Genomic DNA, 22,587 nt, shown 5'->3' on the forward strand with positions numbered 1-22,587 from the left:
GCTAGCTGCCGTTGGGAATATTTAATAAAATCCCGGGATGAATTTCTGGTGCTTGTATTTTAAGGGAATTAAAAGAAGGACCTTCATCGGTAACATTTAAAACTTGGCTGATTTTAAGTTTGTAGGAAACAGCCCAGAGGTGGTCGCTAGACGAGAACAGGTGTACCTCTGTGGGGCTCCTGGTCACTGGACGCAGGTACAGGCGCCTGGGGTCCTGGAACCCGAGGTGAGGGTATTGCCAGCAAGATCTTGAGTTTGGGCTCCCCACCTCCGAGTCACCTGGGCGCCCACTGCTTCATTGCAGCTTCTCAAGCCTCTGAGGTGGGGGGCTGACTCAGCCACCTCCGAGGGACCCATGAGGACCCCGAGGCTGGGACCGGCCCAGGCCACAAAGGGGGATTCCAGGCTTCAGACACACACACGGACATTGTGCCTCCACAACTCCTGCCCCTGGACGACTGGAAACACGTCCCTATTTTGTTGCAGAGGGAGCAGAGACTTGGGCTAAGGCCAGAAACACGGGTGTTTCGTGTTTTCTCTCCTTTATTTTTTTTTCTTTTTTTTTTTTAAGAAGAATAATCAACAACTGTTATTCGAAACTCGCCAAGTAATCCTGCAAGATCTAATGAAAGAAAACAGTACTGGTTTGAAATGGGCAAACGCCATGAGTAAGAGGGAGTGTCCCAAGACAAGATGCGACGCCCGTGTCCCCCTCCCAGGACCCCAGGACTGGGGCCCGGAGGGCCGCCGTCCAGCCCCGCGCCAGAGGATGGCCGTCACATCCATTCCCTCTCCGGCAGCGCCCGGCGCGCCCACCTGCCTCCCCGCCTGGCCACCCCACTAGGACTCCAGCCCATTCCTCATCGGCTCGAGTCACGTCAATCTACAGCTTCCCTTGGCCTCCCAGGGGTAGAAAAGAGCGAGCAGGTGTCTCCGGGCCAGCGGACCCGCGGGGCTGCCAGAGACCCCGCGCCGGACTCGGGGAAAGTTGCGCGGCCTCCTGCCCTCCCGGGCCAACGCCGGCTCCGCGGCGTCTCCCCGGAGCGCGCACGGACGGGGAAGGGAAGGCGGCGCGCGGAGAACTTGCGTCGCGCGAACATCCTCCGCGGCTCCTGGGCGCAGCGAGGAACAGGTGCCTTTTCTCCGACGTCCGGGAGCGGCGCTTGCTACCCCGCCCCGGCTGTCGCGCCCCCTTCCCTGGCATCCGCTCGCCGTTTGCGCCCTCGTCCCCCGATCGCAGGGCGGGGCAGGCGCCAGCTCGCAGGTAATTATTGCCAGCCGGGCCCGCGGGGGAAAGCGGGGGTGGGTGCGCCGGCGGGGGGCGGGCGGTGCGGCGGGGCGCGGGCATAAAGGGGCGGCGCGGGGCCCCGGCGCCCCGATCCGCGCAGCATGCCGGCCTGCGCCCCGCCGCGCCGCCTGCGGTCGCGGCTTCTGCCGCCGCTGCTGCTCCTGTGGGCCCTGGGCGGCCGCCGCCTGCGCGCGGAGCCTGGGGACGGCGCGCAGGTCTGGAACCGCTTCGCGCGCCCTCCGGCCCCCGAGGCCGCGGGCCTCCTCCACGACACCTTCCCCGACGGCTTCTTCTGGGGCGTGGGCACCGCCGCCTACCAGACGGAGGGCGGCTGGCGGCAGCACGGCAAGGGCGCGTCCATCTGGGACACGTTCACCCACCGTCCCCCGGCGCGCCCGGGCGACCCCCAGGGAGCCGGCCTGCCGACGGGCGCCCTGTCGCCGTCCCCGCCTGCCGACACCGGGGACGTGGCCAGTGACAGCTACAACAACGTCTTCCGAGACACGGAGGGGCTGCGTGAGCTCGGGGTCACCCACTACCGCTTCTCCATCTCGTGGGCGCGGGTGCTCCCCAATGGCAGCGCAGGCGCCCCCAACCGCGAGGGGCTGCGCTACTACCGACGCCTGCTGGAGCGGCTGCGGGAGCTGGGCGTGCAGCCTGTGGTCACCCTGTATCACTGGGACCTGCCCCAGCGCCTGCAGGACGCCTACGGAGGCTGGGCCGACCGCGCGGTGGCCGACCACTTCAGGGATTACGCCGAGCTCTGCTTCCGCCACTTCGGCGGCCAGGTCAAGTACTGGATCACCATCGACAACCCCTACGTGGTGGCCTGGCACGGCTACGCCACCGGGCGCCTGGCCCCCGGCGTCCGCGGCGGCGCGCGGCTCGGGTACCTGGTGGCGCACAACCTCCTCTTGGTGAGTTCGAGGGGCCGGCCAGGCGGAAGGCCGCTCCGGGGCCAGGGCCTCGGAGACGCCGGGGGCAAGAGGGGTGCTTGAGCCTCCAGCCCAGACGAGGCTCCATCGGAGCGCGTTTCTGAGGTCCCTTAGGAGTCATGCGGGGTGGGGGGTGGGAGAGCGGGGACTGAGCGTTCTAGGCGTTTTCCTTAGGGGGCGTGGAACTGGGAATGGGAGGGAAACCCGGCCGCGGACGCGCGAGCGAGTGCTCTGCGCGAGTGCTCTTTGCGGCCGCTGGTGAGAAAGAAATTGGAATCAGTTTCCCTGAGAGAAAAGGGGGCTTTTCTCTGGGTGTAAAGGAATCCCGAGAGGTGAGGGGGGAGGATTTCCCAGGGGTCGCTGTGGGCAGGGTGAGGCGGTGGATGACAGACGCAGGTGAGTCGGACGCCGCGCAGGCAGCGCTGCGCTCTGCTCGCGCTCGTGGGGCTGGCGTGAGCTCAGCGTGAATCCAATGAGATCTGTGTTGCTTGCGGCTCGATTCGCACCGCAGGGAACGCGAAGGTGTCCACGTCGCACCTCCTGGAGAGCTGGGGTTAAGGGTCTTTGGGCGCTCTTTCCGTCTATCCTTACTTAACAGCAAGGGGTGCGAGGACCCCTACAACTATCTGAAAGAAAGCTGGCCATAAAAATGCATAACCACGGGGTGATACAGGTTGCGCCCTCCCACCACGCGCATCTCGCGCGCTCCCCCTCCAAGTGGAAGCATTCCTGGGGGGGGGGGGTTCTTACCCTACCGAGTGGACTTTAACACCCTCTGCAAACAGCCTAATACCACCTGACAGCAGGAACTGCTGCTGCGCCATGAGGGGTCTCTCTCCCAAGTGGTCCTTCCTCCTTTTTCTCCTCTACTTAGTGTTTCAGGCAAGGCCCCAGTGACCTGAGGGGTCATTTGTAATGATGTCAGCTGTGGGTGTGCTTTGTCCAGTTCCGGACGGCCAGAGACTATTTTGTGTGTTCCATACAAACATTTCAATAAAAGCGTTGAAACGTCTGTACCTTTTGGTCCTGTACTTTGGTGACATGCAGGCCTCCTGGAAGACCCATTTTTCAAATTTAGAGTTAAGCCATGTATTTTGAACACATTCAAGACAGATAATGTGCGTTTTCTGCCCGGCCATCCTTTTAAGGGATCAAAACACCCTGGCACCACCTGTTACGGTTGGTGGCAGAAAACCCCTCGGGGAAGAACTAGCCTCTCTCTGGAGGAAGAGAAAGCACATTTTAGTCCATATCAGAAAAAAAAAGTGAGGGATTCGTCGACTGGCTGGAGGACCAAGTAGGCTGCTTCTGCAAAATCCCGACTTCAGATTTAAATCATACGAGCTATGTTTTTAGCGTGTATGTAATAAACTGTATGTTTACAAGGCATCAGTTGCTATTTTAGCCACGTACACGATTATTTAATTTATAAACTAAGGAAGCGGGGCAGCAGGAGCTTTCTGGGACTCTGGAGTTTTACATAGTCGGCACGCTTTGGATTCCTGTGCTCACTCTCGGCGCTTTAGTTAACTTTTCAGCTATGTTTTTGGGTCCTTAGACGCACACACACCCCCCTGCCCAACACCAACCATCCGTCCCAGAAATGCAGTGGACTTTGAATGCCTAAGAAATTAGTGGCAGGTGGGTACTTGGTTTTGCTAATGCCGCAAACAAAATGCTAGAGGCTGTAAAACATTAATCTTGCTCTCACATGTCTTTGGCTTGGAATTGAGTCACTTTTGTATCTTATAAAGTGAGTTGTCAGTATCAGCGAATATCTTAGATTCATTTTCTTTTTCCTGAGATACTTTTATTCTGTTTTTAATGCGCTTTCTTGGTGCCGTGTTGGGGGGCAGGGGGTAGGGAAGCCCCGGCCTTACTGGAAGGGGGTAAGACATGCTCCGCAGGTGTTGTGCATAGGCCATTCCGGCCGGGGCTTCGGGATGCGGTTCGGGGCTGCTGAGCGCCTCACGCAGTCACGTGCGTTCGAGGACCTGACGCTAGAAAGGGACAAACATGGCCAGCACCTCTCCCCTGTGGTTCTGTCCTGTGCTTCCTCTCTTCAAAAGCAGGCTGAGGAGACCCCCTGGGGACACTGGAAACTTGACACCTCCCCTGTCCCCCAGAGATTTAAGCACCAGAGCAGGAGTCAGGCCAAGGGAACTCCAGGGTGAGCGATGGGGGCTCTGCTCAGAGTGGAGGTCTCCATGCTCTTACGCGGGTTCCTGGTACTGGGGGAAATCCTTGACAAAGGGGGAAGGAGTGAGGGAGGGGGAGAGAGAGAGAGGGAGAGAGAGAGGGAGGGAGAGAGGGAGGGAGGGAGAAGCGTAGAGCTTAGAACGGAAGGAATCCCCGTGGAGCTCCGAGCGCCAGGCTGCTTTGCCCCTCTGAGTCTCTGAGCGCATCCCAGAGAGAGGACGCGCCTTCTCTCTGTGACTTGAAGAGGCACGTGGGCCTCCACAGCTCTTGAAGGGTGGTTCCTGAGGTCCCCGGAAAAGCCAGCGTGGAGGCCTGTCTCTGGGAGCTCAGCCCCACGGGCGCCTGGGTGCCCCTTCTGCCCCTGGGTCTCTGAGGGAGCCCGGGCGGAGTCGAAGACAACTCCGGTCCCCGGCGGAGGTGGGGCCAGCAGATGTGCAGGGCACGTGAACACCCGTGCCCGGCCCAGCGGGCCTGTGGGCGGCGGCGGCCGGCGGCCAGGCTCTCCCCGCTTCCTTGGCGCGCCTTCTCTCTCTCACTCCCCCTCTCAGCTCCGCGCTCCTTCCCCGTCCCCTCGGCCTAGGCCTCCTCACCGGGCCCTCAGTATCGTGTGCCTGGCCATCTTGCCGTGGCCTCTTCTCTGGTTTCACTGCGGCCGGCCTCTCCGAGTCCTCTCTACTGTCCGACGGCGGCCGTGCGCTCCGGGCGCGGACAGGCAGCTGCCCGCCCCGCTCAGATGTCCCCTCTGCACGTCCCGCTGAACACAGCCAAGCGCAGGCCCTGCTTCCCCGTCTGCTATGCCGCCTCTGCGCTCCCCGCTCGCTGGTGGAGCCCCAAGTCTTACCTCCTTCCTTTCTCTCACATCTTATTTTTCGATCCATCAACAAGACCCGACAGCTCCAACTACCTCACAGATGCATCCAGAATCCCACCCCTCCTGTCCCCACCTGAGGCTGCAGTCCGAGCAGCGCCCTTCAGACTCCACCTGGGTCATCGGAGAAGCTTCCCGGCCAATGTCCTTGCTTCTGCCTCCCCCCTCCCCCCAGGGCACCATGACAGAGTCTCCAGGACGTTGTTGTAAGTGAACAAGATAAAGCCCCTTGTTTATGAAAACCCCACCTTTTCTTCAAGAAGCAGCTACTTTGCTCCCTTTCGCCACCCCTGCGCTAGTTCTTCCTTCTGCGGACTCCTACCGCACCTCCTTCTGGTCCCCTGTGCCACAGTGCTCCCTTTATTGAACCGTTTGCCTGCCTACGCCACCGCACTTGCCGGGCAGTTCCTTAGGTGAGCAGACTGTGTTCTCGCGCTCTGCCTTCAAACGCCATCTTGCCCTTGGTAGGCGCGCGTAACTTCTTGCTATTCAGTAGCCTGGCTCTGCCTTTCTAAACGATGCTTCTAGGATTTACTCTCTTTGTCAGTCTTTCTAGCTGCCTTCCAGTGGGAAGAACCAAGTCCTAACCAGATAGGAAGATCAGTAAACATAATGGGGGAGAATTTGACATGTTTAGTAAAAATTTAAGGTTCATCACCAAATTTATGATTCCATTGCAAAGATTTTCAAACAATTGAAAACCATCTATAATTGCCACGGAACACTGTAGAGAAGTTTTCAGAATGGGAGGCAGGGGAAGTGCCCTGGTGGCTTTGGGAGCGTGTATTAGAAGCTGCTTTGCTGTCTGGTTGAATTTTCATTCCCTAAGTAATAGGAGAGGCAGTTTATCTACGAGGTACACGCTCAAAGTATATATGCTATGTCCTTTTGGGGAGCACTGTACCCATTTTCCTCTCTTTAGAACGTACTCAGTACATGGATGGAATTCTCAACTGGGTTGAAACAATGTACTTTTTAGAATAGTTCTAAATTCAATCGTGCATTTAATCAGAAACAGTTAAAATATCTCCCAAAGTACTTGACTCACTCCTCTTTGAGTATCTGATTGAAAGTAGTGTTTGTTGAAGGTCACAGTCAAGTTCAAGAGAAAAAAAATGAATAGGAAAAGAACTAATAAAACTATTTCAAATTCGTAGCGATGTTTAACAATGCCAATTATTTTGCGTTGAAGAGGGAGAATAAAGAGTACTAAGATTTCAAATGTCAGGGTGCACTCCTTAAGTACAAAATGAACGAACGCACGGCCGTGTTACCTGGGTATGTAGTTAGTCATGGTTGGCACATAGACGTCTTCTCAGCGCACTTCATTTTTCAAACAATATGATTGCTCTAAGCCAGAACTGTATTATAAATACCGCGCACAAAAGGTGCTTCTTTTCAATGAATTCTTATTTTTAAGGCATAAAGGAAATTTTTGCTGTAGGAGGAGAATAGAATACATATCTATTTGGGAGACAAGAAATAAAGAGTGAATAAAAATGCGTACTGTTCTAAATCTTCCAGGATCACATCTTCCCGGGAAACTTCAAAGTTATATTCGCAATGCCTACTTAAGCAGATAAGCGTAATCTGCCTTTTATATACTCTATCTTGATATGTTCTGGATGCAAAGTTAATGTGAAGGAACTCTATACCTCTTCTCCCCGCTTTTACAGAACGACTCTTACTTATCTTCCAAAAAGTTGACACAAATACCCCCATTGTGTGACAGAAACAGGCAGGATGGATGATGTGCTCACATGTGACTCCCTGTGATCAGAGACTCTAGGTCATGTGTATTTGTCAATTTTTCGTGCTTACCTCAGCCCTTGGAACAGAAGAAATATTTCATACAATTTTTAACGAACGAATAAATATACATGTCAAATAATTTCCCCTGGTTTCGGTACGCCCCTTTTCTTTCTAGTGAATTGGATAGTTACAATCCGCGTTCTCACGCAGCATCTGGGGCAGGGGCGGAGGGGGGACGTTCTAGAGCGAGGGAGGAAACAGAGTCCAAAACGTTGGTGACAGTCGTTAAGATGGTACCTCGAGATAGACAGGAGCAGGGACAGGATTCCTGCCCAGGTAGCTGTCTGACCTTCCTCATTTGCAGGGCAAAGAGCATCCTGATTTCCTGCAGGACACAAGGAAATGGGGGGGGGCGGGGGGGAGAGACTGCGGCTGACGTGGAAGCCCGACTGCCTCCTGCATTTAAACTGAATTTAGAAACGTATCTCTTCTGTATTAGGACGTTCAATCACTCAAATATTATTGATTGCCTCTATTATACTAACATACAGGGTCTAGCACAAATAACATCCCTTTTTTATGACAAAATCTTTTATTACAAAACCACAAGCCTGTCATTCTGTAGCATAACAATATCACACGCAAGCACACCATAGGACATTTTAGGGGTCATGTTGAAATTAAACCTATAAATTATCACACCCATATTATTACCCTACCAACCACACTCAAGCAGGCCTTACTTCTGCCAGATCCTGTATGATACTGAGTTTGTAACCCTGGACTTTATTTTGTGTAGACACAATTGTACCGATGCTGCTCAGAGCAGCACGCGGGTTGGCAAGTTGCTAGAAGTCACGCCCGGCGGGGTGACCTGCGCTAAGGTGTAATGCCTTACGAGGCAGACAGGTTGTCTGAACTGAGTGGAGTGGGCCGGGTGAGGACAGCGCATGGCCTTTGATGAGCATTTGCCTCAACTAACGCTGGGTCAGGGAGGCCGAGGTGCGCCTCTCTGATTCCCAAAGTAGCGAGACATTCAGGATTCTGTGGGACGCTTTCTGATAGTTAAAGATTACATCAAAAGCATTTTAAGCATGACAAAGGCCAAACGAAGCCCAGCGGATGGTGAGGTTATGATCCCTGATCTACAGCTTGGAGCTCCTGGCACAGGAGCGTGAACCCAAGCGCTGCAGGGGGCCTGGGCCGCCACTGCGTGCCTGGGGCAGGACACCCAGCGTGTGAGCCCCTCCGGGCAGGCGTCACCTCCCAGAGGGGTGGGGCTCCCTGACTGCGGACCTTCCCCAAAGCAAACGGCAGAGCTGGCAGGAGAAGGTGGATTTTGGGGCATACAACTCCTTAACGTATGGATCCTGCAGTATTAAATATATCGTGATCTTTATTTAAACTTGTTTTATTTGGGTGAGGCAACTAGGTCTTCGTCAGATCAGTAGAAGTCTACGTTATCCCTGGGAACGCCCACACCTTGACCCACCCCCAGGCCCGGGACCAGAGGCCTGCTGTCAGGAGGAACTGGAAGACAGGGACGGGGACCTTCGGGGCGCCGTGCAGAACAGGGGCTGGGGATGAACCCTGGGGGCCCGGCTGGAGTGACACCCACCTCATTCTCGTCACCTCCCCACAGCCTCATCCCTCCGCGAGCAGATGGTGTCTGTCTCCTTGGTAGGAAAAGGGGAAATTGTTTCTCTCCGAAGACCCTGGATGGCTCTGAAGGGAGAGGCTCCGAGGCGTTTGGAGATGGGTTTCCTAATGAAATGACCGGCGTCCTGGCTGACCAGCGCAGAGCAGCTTGCTGTCTCTGCGGTGTCTCCGTGACTACGATTTTTGATACGTTTAAGGACGAGTGGCTAGCCAACTTCGAAAGAGCTCTGAGGAAAGTGCTCAATATGAGACAGAGAAAATCAAATAAACCAACAGAAAAGCAAACCAGGGAAAACAGATCATGGAAGATATTAACTACATACAAACTGACTTGGGAGCAAAAGGAGAATATTGAAAAATTCTTGAACGTCAACAATATGCCTGTTGAAATGTTTAGGAAAAAGATGAAAAAGTAAAAGAAACACCTCCAACGTAGTACAAAATGACAAAGGAATGAAAATGTTAAAGAAAGGGGAAAAGATTCAAAAGACCAAGCACAAAAGTCCAGCATCAGACTAACAGGAATTCTAGAAAGAGAATAAGGAATGGAGGGCAGACAACTCTTAAAGGAATAACATAAGAACATGAGGAACCCCGGCCTTCAGCTGTAAAGAGCCTCCTGCGCTCCAGGCATAGCGCGTGCAGGGATTTAGAAAACTTCACTTCAACGCCATCTTTTCCCAGAAGCGAGTGGGAAGGGAAGTCCCGGCCACAGGACAAGAGTGAATAAGTAGGAAGATGTGGGGTCTAGTGAAGTGCGGCTCCCGCCCATCGGAATGAAGCAGAACCCCAGGACGAGAGCAGCTCTCGCTGGCATCTAGTCCAGCTAGAACCGGGGGTGGGAGGTTCTCGCAGAGAAGGGGGAAAGGAGACGGAGTAGATTAGATGGGGCGGGAGTGGATAGGACGGAGAATTGCAAAAGCATTTAAACACACGGTGCAAGGTTAATAACTTATTTATTCAAGAGAAAATAAACCGCTGTCCAAAAAACGGGGGTGGGGGTGGGAAATATTCCTTGGCTCTGTAACGAACAAGATTTACAGAAGAAACTTGATGGAAAGACTGGTTAATGATTTAAGTAAGAATAGACATTTGGGAGAGCAAGCGAAGAAAACTGGGAGGCTGGGAAACAGGTAACTCTTCACTGTCATGATGAATTATTCAATTTTGGAATAAAGATATTATTTGGGAATATGATGGAAATTACTGGAAGAAACAGCGAAAGCTCGGAGCAGCTGTCTTCCTTCTGGGGCGCCCAGCCCGCGTGATTGGCAGGTGGCGCTGGCTGCGGGGCAGGCCGTCGACCGCCCAGGGGCGCAGGCTGGTCAGGCTTCCCGTGCGGCAGCGCCGCCCGCGCTCCAGCAGGCTTCCCGGGAGCCGCGGGAAAGAGGGGTGCAGGCTGCTGACTTGGCCTCCTGGCCATGCGGTTGCACTTCCGCTGGAGCAGCCGCGGCCGCTGACTCTCCCGGGGCGCAGGGCCGGGTCGCGCTGCGGGGACCATCGGAGCGGGGCGCTGTCTTTGGAAAAAACGTCTCAGCCCTGCAGCTCCCGGGGCTGCCCGGAGCCGTCCCCCGCCTCCCCGGGGGCCTCGCCGTCCCCCACTGCAGGGTTTAGAGACTCCTTCCTGCAAGGTTTCCCTATAGGAAGGAGCCTTTCTTTGCTCTCTGAGTCCGCAAGGTAGCGTATTTTTAAAGGTTCTCTGTGTGGCACTTCCCTTTCGGCTTCGGGTCACCAGGAGCTGCGTGGGGGCCCGCTGTGCCCTGCATCCGACTTCACCCATTGAGTAAATGGTTGCGGAGTGAGGCCATTACACACGCGGTAACCCGGATAATGGCCATGAAAACGTGCGTTTCCGTGCAGACCTTTCATTTTCGTGTTCCCTCTCCATGTTCGCTTCTGAAAAACGGCAGACATGAAACCCGGCCTTAGGAGGATGTGGTGGGCGGCGGGTCCCTCGCCCGGATTGTGACTTCGTGAGAAATCAGGGAGATGGGGAGCGGGGTGAAAAACCAGGCTGTTGACAATTTGATGGAAAGGCTTTCTTTTTCCTTTTGCTCTCACGTTGAAGCCCGACAGATTTCCACGTGCCCTTTCATCACCCGGGAGGACAGGTCAGGCAGCGATGGCTCCTGAGTCCGCCGGGCGGGTTTTTAACACGTGGCCTCCATTCGGACCCTGCCCCTCACTCACGGCCTTGCGGCCAAGGGCAGGTCTTGTTCTTGGCCCTGGAGGCCTTTTTCTCTGACTCTCTTCTCAGCCCGCCTTGCTGTCCCCCACCGACCTTGTCCCCAGACCCATGGAAGCTGCTCGCCACCTGCTTGAAGCCTGCGCCTTTTCATGGGAGGCACACCCCCAACCCTTTTCTCGCTGCTTCTCCCAGCGAGCGGGCCTTGGGGCGGGGGGCAGAGAGGAGCTCCCTGCTCAAGGGGTACTTCCTGGGGGCCTGGACAACAGAGGGGTCCCCCTGATGGATGGGTGCTGCAGATGAAATGTGAAGATGAATTTCTTGGCTTTGGTTTTTAGCTTCTGAGCTTGATGGGCAATCAAAAAACAAAAATAATACCAACCAACCAAAAGCCCTCTGGCATAACGCTGGCTATTGAAAGCTGCCTTCGATTCCTTATGTGATGATAGGAAGCCAAGCCTTTGGATTTAGTAGTTGCCCAACACTGTAGGTCCAAGAGGCTTATATGAGTTAATTAACCGCCTTGGATGAACATTTGTAAATGAATCCAACCTAATCTTTGGACATTATTTATGATCACAAAGGGAGGCTGTTAGGAAAAACTTTCCTAGACTTGGCAACGGAGCAGAAGGATTACTGCAGTTGGTGTTTAGTAAATACTTGTGGAATGAAAATCTCCCTCACATCAGTGATTTCAAACTTTTTGACTTGGACCCGTTGTAAGAATGGCAGTTTACACATTGACACATAGGCAACTGAAACCCAAGTTTCATGAAGCAATGCTGGCCTTTCTACATATGATACATGCTGGTATTTGCTAAATAGTTCTGTTTGATCGCAGTTTTCAGAATGTCTGTGGCCATGTGTCACCTGATTTCACAATTGGGACCTCACACGGGAAAAACTGATTTAAGGCCACGTAGAAGCTCTTGCCACGAAAAGGCCAATGGGAAAGAGGGGGCAGGAAGGCCAGCAGGTTACTTCCTGCTCGCAGCTGCTCCCAAACACCTGTTTCCTGTTTCTGTAATCTTATCATCCCCGTTTCTTTGGGTGCGAAGTGTTTTCTTCTGCTTGGGGAACTGAGTTAGTTCAAAACAATGAGCGCCAAGCGTGCTTGAGAACTGATTGCTGGCCCTCCAGTCTCAGAGCCGGTAGCCTGGCCTCTGCGGGTGATGACTGAAAGCGGGGGACCCAGGTGAGCAGGCGGAGGGACGCCATGGGGAAAGGGGAGGGGCGAATGCGGGAGACAAACACTTTTCTCAGTGTTGCGGAAATCGGGAAGTGGCTGCTCCGTGCGTGCGCTAGGAATCACTTTGGTGGTGGCCGTGTGCTGAGGAGGCCCCAGCTGACAGGTGAACCGCCGGGGCCTCTGTCCGCCTTGGGGGCATGTGCCAGGGCCTCAGTCCTTCACCTTCTTGTCTCTGTTTCTCTTCTGCCCGACGTCTCCCCACCTGTCCCTTCGTGCAGCACCTTGTGTTGTTATCAGCAAAGCAGATATGAGAACCAGGAATTGAAACGCCTCTGTGTCTCCGATAACGTTATGATTAATGGGCTAGACAGATTCTGGTTACAGGCCAGGCAGTTTGTTAACAACTTAGCATCAATAATTTGGAAAGATTTTCATAGCAACGTGATTTAATATTAAACAGAATGATTTAACTGATGGTGGTTAGTTCTGTACCGATAAATTAACGAGTCAAGAAACTTAATCTCTGATTTATTGATGTATTTACTCAAAGTGAGTTATAAAATCATTTTTACTTCTTTGGAGAAAGTTTTTCTTTAAAAACAAACAAATAAGGGCTCTGGACAGGTAGCTCAGTTGGTTAGAGTGGTGTCCTGATGCACCAAGGTTGCAGGTTCGATCCCTGGTCAGGGCACGTACAAGAAGCAACCAGTGAGTGCATAAGTAAGTGGAACAGTGAATCACCCTCTCTCTTCCTCTCTCTCTCTCAGATCAATAAATTTTTAAAAAAGTGAATAAGGCCTTTTATGTAACCTAGTTTTAAAAAAGTCCAGATCAAACGATCATGAAGTAACAAATCTCCAAAACTACTCCATAATTTGAAAAATCTACCCTGGCCTTTACTTTGCCTAGTTATTGAAATCATGCCTTGAACTGAGTGTGCTCTTCTAGAATCTCAAATGTGGTTATTATAGGCATGCCAAGGCCTTCTATACGTGCAAATGACCAAGTCTAGTTAAACCTAGGTCAAGGGAGAGAAGGGACTCAATTAGAAGGACCGGGGGTGACTCACAGAATGGGGGAAGAGCGCTGGGGACTTTAGGAATGGAGGTTGCAAACCCTCCTTGCTGTCGAGGGGGGCAGCCTCTCTCCCTCCTCACACAAATGGGCGCACTTGGGCAAGCCCGGGTCAGCGTGGCTCCTCCCCGCCCACTGCAGACGGGCTCCTCCCACGTCAGCACCTCCAGGTGCGCTTCTCCCCCCAACCCCCCCAGGCTTAGGGGAGGCCGCTGCCTCCTCGCCCGCAGGACAGCCTCAGAGAAGATGCCTGCTGGCCGACTCGGGACGTTCAACTAAACTAGGAGAAGAGAAACCAGCGTCGTCTTAGTTTTGCCGCTTTCCTGCCGGACAGATGAACAACATTAAACGTGCGCTGAGAGCAGGTGCTGCGTCTTGTCCACGCCGTGTTTCCAGAGCCTAGTCTGCTTGCGTGCAGTGGACGTTGGACGCACGTTATCAAATTGCACACTTAGAAATGAGTGGAGTGTAAATTTTATGTTGTGTATATTTACCACAGTAAGAAAGTAAAATAAATCTATTATCTAATGTTCTGTCCATTCCTTAAAACTAGCGTCTGCATGGTTTCTTGTGATTTCTAGAGGCGGTCTCATCTCCAGTTTGGTTCTGTAGAATGGAAGAAGAGACAGTTTGCGCAATCCTACCCAGCGACCGCTTTCACGTTGAAGATCTTAATAAAGGTTTAAAATCAAAATTGTATGACAGGGAACATACCAATATATTGTGGCTGCATGGGACGCTCCTAACATCAGGACCCCCATGTCCCCCTTGGTGAACGTGGGGGATCAGTGTTCCTACCCGTGTTAGGCGTGCGGTTGTAACGGCCTGTGCCGAAGCCGGGGACTTTGTTCATTTCTGTATTCCCAGTGCTTATGTATCTATCGCAGAGTAGGTGTTCGGTGATTAGGTTGTTCCCACCAATCTAGAACTATGACTGACACACGCTAGCTCCTTAAACAACATCAGCCTGAAAGAATCAATAAGTGAATGAGCTGTGTTGTTGAACGTTCAGGCCGCTCCCATTCAGCTCCGTGGTCGATGCAGAGTGGAGGGTCTTGGTGAAGAGCCCCCCACTTAGGAAGAACTAAGAAGAGGCCCGATACCCTCCCCGACTTCCTGTGTGCGAAGGGCAGCGGGGGAGGGGTGACTGGGTGTCCCCGGAGATGAGCGCTGAGCTCAGGGCGGAAGGAGTGAGCGTTTCTCTCTGACTCACTGAGGAAAGTGGCACTTGCGTGTGTGGGGGGTTAATGAGGGGCTGCTCCTTGGGACAGGCCGTCCTACACAGAAGGCAGAGGGGCATTTAGGTCCCAGGGGAGGACTGGGATGTTCCTTCCACTTCGAAGGGCCCGGTCCTGGCTGCCAGGCAGTGAGAATGGACCAGCCCTGACAGAGGGCGGGGTGGGGAGGTAAGAGACTCCCCGTGATGTGAAAACAGCGCTGATCCTCCTGTGAATTTGTAGGGGGCCGTGTGGCTAAAAAAAACTCTGCTTCTGTAATTTGCTAAGGAGACCCAAGTGAAGGCAAGCAGGCCCAGCTGCTGCCTATTCCCATATGTTGGAGCCGGTGCCGGGAAGGCCGACGTGGGGTCCTGGCACAGGTGAGCGCGAGAGGCGGCTCCCGGTCAAGGCTTCGGGAGCTGCACACAGAGAACACGGGTTATTTTCACGGATCTGAGTAAAGATGGCTCTCTTGGGAACCTACCTAGGAGCTCTTTAGACAGTTATTTTGTGGGAGGTTGCTTGAAATTCTCTCTGACGGCACGAAGCTGTGCTGATAGAAGAGGAATGATTTGGTATTAAACGCGAACATTAGGCCCGTGGAAGTACTGGGGTACCAGCACAGGGTAGCTGTAACTTTTAAAAGTCCTTAGATGCGCAATCATGATACTGTTCTTTAACTTACAAGAGGATACCAAAGAGAAAAAAAAACAACCCTCCAGTGCTCTCCAAAATGTGTCCAGTCCTGTGACCTTTCTCTAAATAGCACACCCTTCATTTAGAACTAAAACAATGTCTTGGGGGCCCTCCTTGGGTAAGGAGTAGACACAATGAGCTTTTTGAATTGTTGGTCTCAGCCAATTTAGTTAAGATTATTTGCAGGATTAAACTAATACTTTAAGAATTATTCCATTTCAATTTTTTAAAAAAAATCTGTGGAATGATAGCAAAAAGCGGCCCAGGTGGTATTACCGCTGAGATTTATTTCAGGCATAAACACCACCCTCGTCCTGGCCGGCTCCGGAGCCCTCCGCGCAGCCGCCCGCCGGCCTCCTCACTGCGGCTTCCTGCCCGGGACCCCCGTGGAAGGGGGTGTCTTCCTTTGTGCTTTCCCTGTTGTCCTTGAACCTCTCCCCCTTTTACATGTCTATCACCAGGCAGTAATCCTTCTCACTTTATGTAAATGCAACCATGCCACCGTGTGATGACCTTGTTGTGTCTTGGTTCTTTCGCTCCGCACACTCTTTTAGAGGTTAATCCCCTCTGCGATGTGAAACACCAGCTTATTCCTCTCATCGCTGAGTAGCGCTGCACTATGTCCACAGACCGCAGTGTTCATGCATAACTGCTGTTGGTGGGCATTGGTGTTGTCTTCAGTTTGTTACTGTTGAGAATAAAGCTGCTATAGGCATCAGTGAACAAGTCATTTTTGTAAGTTTTTATTTTTAATCCTTGCCCAAGAGAGAGGGAGGGTGGGAGAGAGGGAGAGAGAGGAACATCCATGTGAGAGAGAAACATCAATTGGTTGCTTCCTGTATGTGCCTCAAATGTGGATGGAACCCACAACCTAGAAATGTGCCCTGACCAGGGATTGAACCCGCGACCTTTTGGTGTATGGATGATACTCTCCAGCCAAGTGAGCCACCCCGCCAGGGCCATTTTTGTAAGTTTTTATCTTGATATTGTACAAGTCTTTTTGTGGACTTTGTCATTGCCCTTGTGTGTGGAATGGCTGAATCGTAAAGTTTTAATTTTTAAGATACTGACAGATAGTTTTCCGAAGTGGTGGTACTATTTATATTCCCACCAGCAACTCATGAAGTTCCCGTTGCTTTCCAGCCAGGTCACACTCTGACATCGGTCTGTCACTGTGGGCATTCCAAGTGGGTGTGATTGCTCACCGTGCCTCGGTTTTCATTCCCCTGATGAGGTTGACGTTGAGCGTTGGTGCAGATGTTTTCGTGAAATGTCTCTTCAAAGCTTTTGTTCATGGTGGGAGGTGTTGCTTCTCTTTTGCTATTGATCGTTAGGATTGTTGTACTTATTTTGAAGAGAACTTTTTGTCAGATATATTTTTAGTATTTCCCTTCAGTGGTTTATCTTTTCACATTGTAAACTTTTAAAGAGCAGATTTTAATTTTGATGAAGTCTGGTGTATTATTTTTTTCTTTCGTGATTTGTACTTTCTGTGTCCTGAGAAGTCTTTTCCTATCCCATGATCAAAAGGCCATGTTTTGATCTACAAACTTAATAGTTTTAGCATTTACATTTGGATCTCTGACATGTCTTCACTGAATTTTTATACAAGGTGTAAGATTGGGTTTGTTTTTTTCCTGAACATTTTCTGAATGCAAGATCATTTGTTGAAAAGGCTCTCTTTTTGCCATGTAAGTCTTTTGGTGCATTGGTAAAAAATCACTTGGCTGTGGGTTTAGTTTTGAACTCTCTATTCTTTTCTTTGAATCTCTTTGTCTGTCTTTATGCTGGTATCACAATTTGTTGATCATTAGAGCTTTATAGTAAGTCTTGAAATCGGGTAGTATGAATGCTTCAACTTTGTTCCTCCTTTTGAAATTTATCTTAACTCTTCTATGTCCTTTGAATTATCATAATTATTTTAGGATCAACTTGCCAATTTCTACTAAAAATTTGTTGAGATATTGAATGGGATGCAATTGAATCTATAGATCAGTATGGGGAGAATGGACACTATTGAGACTTCCCATCCATAAAAAAGTGGCATCTCTCTCCCTTTATTTAGATCTTAGGAATATTTTGTAGATGTCACAGTAACAGTCTTGCACATCTTTTGTGATTTTTGTTAAATTGTTCCTAGGTATTTTATGGTTTTAGTGTTATTTTAAGTTAAAATTCCCAAATGTTTTTTGTGCATATATACAAATACAAATGATTTTTTGCATATTAATGTATTCTATTAACTTGCGAAACTTATTTATTAGTTCTAATAGTTTATTTTTAGATCCCTTAGGATTTCTATATAGATAGTCATGTTTTCTATGAATAATAGAGTTATTTTCCTTTCCAATCAACATGCCTTTTATTTTTTTTGATTTGTCTCACCTCTCTGGCTAGGACCTCAGTACAATAATGTAAATAAAAGTTGTGAGAGTGATTAAATTTATTCTTTAGTATTTTATTCTTTTTGAATCTACTATAAATTGAAGAAATTTCAGGGGGAAGTCATATGCAGTAGAGGCCTGTGTTTGTCTTTATACGATAGGAACCCCCCCCCCCCCAGAAGTTTTCCTTTTACAGTGATATATTACATTGATTGATTTTCATGTGTTGAACTATTCTTGCATTCCTGGGATAAATCCTACTTGATTAATATGTATAATCCTTTTAAAATGCTGCTGAAATACTTTTGCTAGTATTTTTGGAGGATTTTTGTCTCTATTTAATAAGGGATATTGGTCTGTAGCTTTGTGTGAGAAGGATTGGTGTTAATTCTTCTTTAAATGTTTGGTATCATTTACCATTAAGGCCACTCACCTTCAATTTTTCTTTGTTGAAAGGGTTTTTTAAAAAAAGTTATTGATTGATTTTTAGAGGGAGAGAGGAAGAGAGAGAGGCAGAGAGAGAAACATTGATTTATTGTTCTGCTTATTTATACATTCATTGGTTGGTTCTTGCGTGTGCCCTGACCGGGGACTGAACCCCCAGCTCTCACAGGTTGGGATGATGCTCTGACCAGCTAAGCCACTAGGAGGTTTTGATTACTGATTCAATCTGTTGAAATTTATTTTATGTTCTAGGATGTGGTTTATATTTATAAACATTTCATCTACAACTTGAAAGAATTGTTTAGGGTAGTGTTGGCCTAAATCCTAAATGTCAATTAGCTCAATTTGGTTTATGACATTGTTTAGACAGTTTATATACTTACTGATTTTTTGCTCTTTCTTCACTTACTGAGAGGGGAGTTAAAATCTTCAACCCGCTGTCTGGTTGTCTACTTCTTAAAAAAAATTCTATGAATTTTTGCTTTATGTATTTGAAAGCTGTTATTATTACATTTAGAATTATATCTTCTCAATGAAATGACCCTCTTATCATTAAGAAATATCCATCTTTACCTCTGGTAACACTTCTTGTCTTGAAGTCTATTTTGTTATTAATATACCTGTGCCAGATTTTTTATGCTTACTACATGTTGATACATCTCTGTCCATCTTTTTTCTTCCAATTTAGCTGACACTTTAAAGTGTATTTCTTGAACACAGAATGTAGCTGGAACTTACTGTTTCAAAATCTAGTTTGATAACATCTGTCTTTTACTTGGAGCATTTAGTACATTTTTTAACATAATTATTGATATGATTGGGTTTATGTTTACCATCTTATTTGATTTCTGTTTGTCCTATCAGTTTTTGTTTCTTTCTTCATCCATACTGCTCAGTGAATCAAACATTTCTTAGTATTTTATTTTTATTATTTTGCTGGCTTTTTAGATATAGCTTTTAATATATTTTTATTTCATTATTCATCTTTATTACATAGTCTATATAGAATTTATATTGTTAAATTCATTCAATAAAATTTTTATTTTATATATTTTACTTTTTGGTTCTATAATTTCCCCCCTTTCCCCATTTCTCGTGTTTTTTCCCCCATCTCTCTGTTTTTATACCCCATTTGTTCACTTTTGGTTTTTATCTTTTCCTTGCAATCCTTGGACATATTTCTAAAAGCTACGTTAAAAGCCTTCTAGGTCTTTTTGGCTTCGGTTTCTATTTCTTTTGAAAGCTTTTTTTTTTTTTAATTAAGGTTTTAATTTTCCTTCTTTTTCAATGTCTAGTAATTTTTTATTATACTCTGGACAATATAAATGATAATGAGAACGAGTCTGGTTAATATTGTATTCCTTTAAAGGGATGGTATTTTGTTCTCCAGACAATTACCAGAGGATTATTTTTTTAAACATGCCACACTCGGAGTCAGTCTTTGCTAGAGCCGGTCTATCAGCCTCGGCCTGAGCCCGCAGGTCCGACCTTTCTGGATTCCAACCGCACAGCGGCGCGGCCGGCCCTGCTTCTCTCCCACGGCTTCCAGAGCCGCACCGTCCCCGCGGCCTGCCCGACCTGCGACATTCAGCTCGCGGGCCCGGGGCAGCTGCTCTTGGTTCAGCCCCACGCAGTCTCAGCTCGTGTGCCCCCGGCCAAGGACCCGGGGAAGCCCCGTGCAGAGCTCTCCCCTGTGCACTGCGGGCCCGGCTCCTGCCCTCTGGGCTCCGCCCGCCGGCCGTGAGTTGCCTGCGCGGCCCTCCCCACGCGGGCCCGAGCTGGGCGGGGGCTGGGGCCCGCGTGGAGCTGCCCCCGAGGTGACCCTTCACTGCCTATTTTTAAATGCCTTATTTGGGGGGAAGTGCCTGTTGGCCTCTAGGAAGGATACAAATAGATAAATGACAAGGTGCTTACAGCTTAGCAAGAAAATGTGCTATGAAATTCAGAGTATTTTATTCGACTTCTGAGATTTGGTGACACTAGCTGATTGGTAAAGAAATACGAGATCTATTTATTCGAGGTTTTTCGTACTCTGCATTTCAAAAACCTGCATCGAGGCCGAGTGAGGGGGGCTGGGTGGAGGGGGCTGAGGGGGAAGAACTGGGACACCTGTAATAGCATAATCACTAAAATACAATAAAAAAAGAGAAAGTGAGGAGGCTATCATGCACTGGAGGGTCTGTTCCACCGCAATGTACTCTTAGTGCATTTTGAGGCAACGCGGCATTGGTTTTAGCATGCCAGGTCCCTCATAATTTACTTTTTAATGAAGTCTGCCTGAGGGTTCTCTCTCTCAAGGTCTCAGAAATAACACACAACCAGGATATCTTATGAGAGAGTTGAGCTGCTCTGGCTCAGAAAATTGTTTGCTGTTGTCTCAGACTTTTTGATCTGGTTCTGTCAGCCAGCTTACATTCTTCCACGTCTGTTTACTGAATACTTACTCTGCCCAGACACTTCGCTGGAATCTGAGACTAGAGAGAGAGAAGCCCTAGTCGATGCCTTTGAAACACCTATGACCTAGGCAGTTAAATAAATGCAGCATCATGTGGTTAAGGTTTCTGATAGAGGCCAGGTGTGGAGACACATGGAATAGACATTTAAGGGCAGGGAGAGGGAAGAGGTCAGGGAAGACTTCCTGGGGGCGGTGATGTCTGAGCTGCTTTATGAGGAGGGTGAGGCTGGAGGGTCTGGGAGAGGGTGCAACATGTGAGAGCTGAGCCTGTAGACACGTGGAAGCCTGGGGAGTCTCAGGGCTCCACATGGGCTTGGTGTGCCCCGGAGGGGGGCTTGAGGCAGAGACTTGGGGGGGGGGAGTTGGTTAGAGGACAGTCAGGAGGACTTTCATGACATCACGGCCTTCAAATAACCATCACAGGGGTCCAGCAGGGCCCGCCCTGCAGCTCCCATGGGCTACTTTCCTGCTCTGAACTCGAAGTTTTTGTCTTGCTTCTAAAGCAATGCATGTGGGCAGTAAGAAATAAAAGACATGGAGATACGCAAAATGAAGCCAATTATACCTCCCACAGTCCTGTTACAAAACCTTTTCTTTAACAAGTTATAAATATCCTTCTAGATCTTTACATACGTATTTTTCTTCAGTATTTTAAATATTTTCTTTAAAATGCAATTAAAACCTACATATTGCTTTGTAACCTGCTTTTTGTTCCGTTAGTATTTTATGACCATATTTTACATGAATAGACATTTTTCTGTATTATTTGTAACATCTGAATAGTAGTATTTCTTTAGTTATACCACCGTGTATTAAAACGTGCCTATCGTGGTGTAAAGGTATTTGAATGTTGGACATTTCAATTGGTGTCAGTATTTTGCCATTAGGAATAGTATTTAGATAAACATTCTGGCTCCTACCGTTAATCATTTCCCTGAGTCCTTGTCAATAGCTTTATTCAATTTTAATCTTAAAAGAACAAGGTTGTAGGATGACCATACCCCGAATAACCAGAAAGCAGTGCAAAACCATGCATAACCGTCCTCGGCCCATCATCCTTCTTGTTACAATGGGGCAAACAGGGACCCGGCTCCCCTCGCCTCATTGTCTCTGGTGACTCCAGCCTGCCACCCCGAAGGGACATGAGCTCATGAGGAGGTGATGTGGAGTTTACTTAAGCGGGACAGACACGGGGCCTCCGTGTGACGAGGAGGGAGCCAGGGGACGCCTTTGGGGGCTCAGCTCAGGCTGGGAGGCAGGCAAGTGACGTAAGAAAAGAGGGGTGTCCAGGCAGCTCAGCAAGGCAGGTCGGGATAGGAGAGGAGGTGGGAGACTTCTGGGAGAAGGTGCCACGCGTGGAATGGCCTCCCGTTGGGGCTGCCGCTGGGAGCAGTCAACTATCAGATCCAGCCGGGGGTATGGAAGGGGGTGAGGGGTTAGCTAAGTGACTCCTGAGATGCTTTCTGTATTAGTTGGGGCTCCCCAGGGACCCAGACCTGCAGAACTAACACAGACAGAGGTGTATGAGAGGGATCGGCCCACGTGTACGCAGCTGGAGAAGCCTCCCAATCAGGAAAGCAGGTGGCGGCCGGAGAGGAAGGAGCCAGGGGCCGCCGCGGCAGCAGGTGGTTCGGCAAGCGCGCAGGCTCATTCTTCCTGTGCTTTCCGTCCTGTTTGGACCTCGGCGGAACCATGCCCGCCCTCTTGGGTGCAGGCAACCGTCTTCACTTAGCCCATCAGCAAAGCCAACCTCGTCCAGAAGGGCTCTCCCAGGCAGACCCAGGAAGGATGTCTCCATGGTTTCGTTGAGCTCATGTGTGCTCCGTGGAGCACGGCATGCTGCGTGGGGGCCTGTTTAACCACAGGACACAGGAGCCACGGAATCGAGGTCCTGGAGGATGTGCTTGGCAGGCCTGGAGGGGCGCCTGGGGGCGTCAGGGCAGAGGGCAGAAGCAGCAGACAGACAGGGACATGTGCCTTTATTCGGGCCTGTGGGTGGGGTGCTTTGGAGTTCCCAGGCAAGCGCCAAATTGGTCGGTTCAACCCAAAAGATGGGTTTGGGTAAGCCCCACAAGGCTCTCATCCAAAAGACGCGGAAGGCGTGCGGGCCGTGGGAGGCAGGGAAGACAGCGGATCCCAAGGGCTCCTGTTGGGAAGGCCTATCAGGAACTCGCGGTGGCTTTTGGCCCTGGCGGCAGGGTCCCTGCAGGGTGCTTGGTTAAACAGAGGGCGGCGGAGGCCG

The 22,587-nt window shown here is 50.2% G+C and overlaps 1 protein-coding gene across 1 annotated transcript in view; it reads left to right on the plus strand.

Moving 5' to 3' along the window:
• The first annotated feature begins 1,389 nt into the window (after positions 1-1,389).
• The window catches only part of KL (klotho), a 31,769-nt gene continuing 10,571 nt past the window's right edge, over positions 1,390-22,587 (plus strand). Inside the window, exon 1 of the mRNA XM_054586664.1 lies at positions 1,390-2,205. Coding sequence (XP_054442639.1) covers positions 1,390-2,205 — 816 coding nt within the window. The remainder of the gene's footprint in view (positions 2,206-22,587) is intronic.

The sequence above is a fragment of the Pteronotus mesoamericanus genome, unplaced genomic scaffold (genome assembly GCF_021234165.1).
Source record: "Pteronotus mesoamericanus isolate MK-2021 breed Mesoamerican mustached bat unplaced genomic scaffold, CSHL_Meso_final contig_94, whole genome shotgun sequence".
NCBI lineage: Eukaryota > Metazoa > Chordata > Mammalia > Chiroptera > Mormoopidae > Pteronotus > Pteronotus mesoamericanus.